This window comes from Zophobas morio, unplaced genomic scaffold (genome assembly GCF_036711695.1).
Source record: "Zophobas morio isolate AGI-343-1 ecotype UQ-CSIRO unplaced genomic scaffold, CSIRO_AGI_Zmor_V1 ptg000021l, whole genome shotgun sequence".
Taxonomy (NCBI): Eukaryota; Metazoa; Arthropoda; class Insecta; order Coleoptera; family Tenebrionidae; genus Zophobas; species Zophobas morio.
In genome coordinates, this window is record NW_026972126.1 from 14,599,415 (window position 1) to 14,602,680 (window position 3,266).

A 3,266-nucleotide genomic window follows, 5' to 3' on the forward strand; every position below is an offset into this window, starting at 1 on the left:
GCGTGCAGTGAAATATTTCACGTAATATTAATACGTAACTTGATTTGAACAAAATTTTTATACGATAATGTCATAGAGAACGGTTTCAATAACAGATTGTCACCGATACTAGTGTTGTACAAACTTTGTTTAATTTGTTTGGCTTTTATTTTGTTGATTTTTAAAATTAGATTAGATCTTGCGTAATAGAAATTTTCCAATAAATTTTTATTGATGTAATATTGCAGAACCAGCATTCTATATACAGCGTGTCCCAATTTTCACCGAATTTGTATTTAAAATGAGGCTATCCCGAAAGATTTCTTATATACTGGGTGGAGATTTTTATTTATTATTTTTCAGTATTGGCTCCTATAAATGATGACAGATAATAAGAATTTCGCCGAATTACTAAACAGCACGCAACTTTGTATGTTCTAGCCTACTATATATATATTTTTTGCCATTATGGATATTTTACTGTTTATAATAAATAGGTATATAATCAGAAAATTGTAATCATGCTTAACATCGAATAAAAGTAGTATCCTATCTCTAGACCCAATCTTCTACAAAAACCTTATCATTTTAATTTTAGCTGAATTATTTATTTGTTTACCTAATTTCGCAACATTTAATCAACAGCCAATCAATATTTACTCAGTCACTCAAAAAACCTCACAACAAGTCGAAAAATCACAACATCAAGCAATCCAAATCCGATAAAAATTACTTAACATCACCAAAAATCAACACCGCTATAAATAAAATCACTTCACCGCTCTAATCTTTCCAAATCTCAGCATCCATCAAGAACTTTTCCACCGCCTCGCCGTTATCAGATTATAAATAACCGAACCCCATGCATCCGTCCTCATTTTAAATTCGCCGCTGCATTAAAATGTCAAAGACCCAGCCTACTTGTGAAAGTGCTTTCGCTGCGCGTTTCTCCCCATTGTAGCCCCAGTGCGCCCCCAAAACCGCCGAAAACACAAACATAAACCGCCGCCAACCCCTCGCAGTCCGTCATGGCAGAAAGCGGCAGTGAAGACCGCAGAAATTTTATCACCATTCGGAAACAGTTCCTGCGCCACCTGTCGGCCAGTGATAACGTGACCGAACTGTCACAGCGCTTCGGCGCGCTCGATTCAAACTTCGAACGAGTGGATTTCGTGGTGGAGTTGTGGAAAGCGTCGAAGATTGGGGTGGAGTTTCAAAGTGGGGGGAAAAGTGATGAAGTGGCGGTTAAGTTTAGGGAGAAGGGGAACGAAATGTTTAAAATTAAGAAGTTGAAGGAGGCGTGGGAGTTTTATACGAGGAGTATTTGTTATGCGGAGGAGGAGAGTGTTAATTTGGGTTTAGCGTTTGCTAATAGGTCGGCGGTGTTGTTTGAACTTAATCTGCACAGTCAGTGCTTGATGGTGAGTACAAATTAATCAAAGAAAGTGGTTGATTTTTGGGTTTTAGGATATTAATCGAGCTTTGGAGCATCATTATCCTGAGCATCTGAAACCTAAGTTGTTTGTGAGAGAAAAGAACTCGAAGAATCTTGAGCTTGAGGCTTTTACTAAACCACACGATTCTGTGCCTGTTATCACTGATCCGAATTTGAAGGTTCAGTGTGCTGGTAGTTGTTTGGAAGTTGAGGAAGATGAAGATTTCGGTCGTTACGTTGTAGCTGCTAGAGATATCAAAGCAGGGGAGGTTCTAGCTGTAGAAAAACCCTTTGTTTTACTTTTAGTCAAACACTACTTAAGTCACTGTCACGAGTGTGTTAGTTTATCGTACAACTTAATACCTTGTAAGGGCTGCACCAGCGCCCTCTACTGTAGCCAGACTTGTAGAGACCAAGCCTTCCAAAAGTATCACAAATACGAGTGCTCAATTTTAGCCACAATTAGGTATCTCGAATTAGACAAGCTAAAAATATTACCACTTAGAATCGCTTTTCTTGTCAAAGACCACTACAACGAAATTGCAAGCTTGAAAGTCAATCCCAACGAAATTTATCAATCTGACAGATACACAGAAATCCACAACTTAGTCACAAACTGCTCAAAAAGATCTGTCTCAGACTTATTCGAACGAGCCACTGCCGCTGCAATAATTTTCACTCTAGTCAAAGACCACACCACATTTTTTGAAGACTTGAACGAAAAAACAGAACGAGTGTTCAAAGAAATTTTGCTTTTGCATATGCAAACTGGTCCTTCGAATTTTCACGAAATCACTGAACTATCGCCTAACTCTGGTACGTACCAACCTGAAGAAGTGGCCAGTGGTGCTTTTGCGTTTTTGAGTCTTCTGAATCACTCTTGTTGTCCTAATGTTACCAGGTTTTGTTATGGGTCCACTCTGGTTCTCCGAGCGATTCAAGATATCAAGAAAGGGGAGCAGTGTTTTGATAATTATGGGTAAAAATTTGATTCGAGATGATTTGAATGTAAATTTTTGTTTTAGTTATCACCATGCCGTGATGACTAGGAGTGATCGTCGGGAGCATTTGAAAAGCCAGTATTATTTTGACTGTGTTTGTCAAGCCTGTGAAAACGACTGGGGGTTGTACGAAGACCTTCCTAGTGTGGATGATACAGAACTCGATGATTCTGTAGTGGAGAAATTGTCAGCAGGTGAAGTCAGAGCTGCCAAAGATGTTCTAGAAAAAGCGTTGGAGAAATTACAAGTGTTTCAGAAATTGCAGCCTTGTAAGAATTTTTGTCAGATGCAGGAGATTGTTAAGCAGTGTTTTGCGATTTTTGGGAATAAGAGAAGAATATTTTGAACCTGTTTGTTATTTTTCAGTTGCTGTTACCATTTGTGTTAGTGCTCTAGGGTTTGAATAATATTTCAACCGTAATAAAAATTGACTAAAACTTATACACTTTGGTTGAGAGAAAAAAAAAAAGAGACCACAATCTTTTCTCCTTTTTTATAAGTCCCTGTCTCCTATCATTCGGGTAGCAGTTGGAAAAGATCGACGTCATGTTGCCGGTAAATTGAAATAGAATAAACAAACGACAGGATGTTCTTAAAAAAACAGAAACTGGTTGGTGAATTAATCTACGTTAAATCAATCCATTCGTATTTAAAGTGCGAACGTCTGCAACATGTAAACATTAAAAACCGCAAACAAAAAACTTTACGTAAAGGCGCCCAAAAAACCTATCAAGGCTAAACACCTTCTTTATTCGGGTTCATTTCATTTGGTGATTTGATTAGTGCTAATATTGTTCGAATCAGTTCGGAATACAGAGGGTTTCTTTAATAATTTGTTGTTGTATTTGTTT

At 37.8% G+C, this 3,266-nt stretch overlaps 1 protein-coding gene across 1 annotated transcript; it reads left to right on the top strand.

The window, feature by feature from the left end:
* Window positions 1-818: 818 nt before the first annotated feature.
* On the top strand, window positions 819-2,856 carry LOC135132741 (SET and MYND domain-containing protein 4-like). Its single transcript, XM_064060933.1, has 3 exons — window positions 819-1,400; window positions 1,447-2,393; window positions 2,440-2,856. Exons 1-3 carry the CDS (start codon window positions 1,008-1,010, stop codon window positions 2,759-2,761), a joined length of 1,662 nt encoding a protein of 553 aa, XP_063917003.1. The 5' UTR covers window positions 819-1,007; the 3' UTR covers window positions 2,762-2,856.
* The last annotated feature ends 410 nt before the right edge of the window (window positions 2,857-3,266 follow it).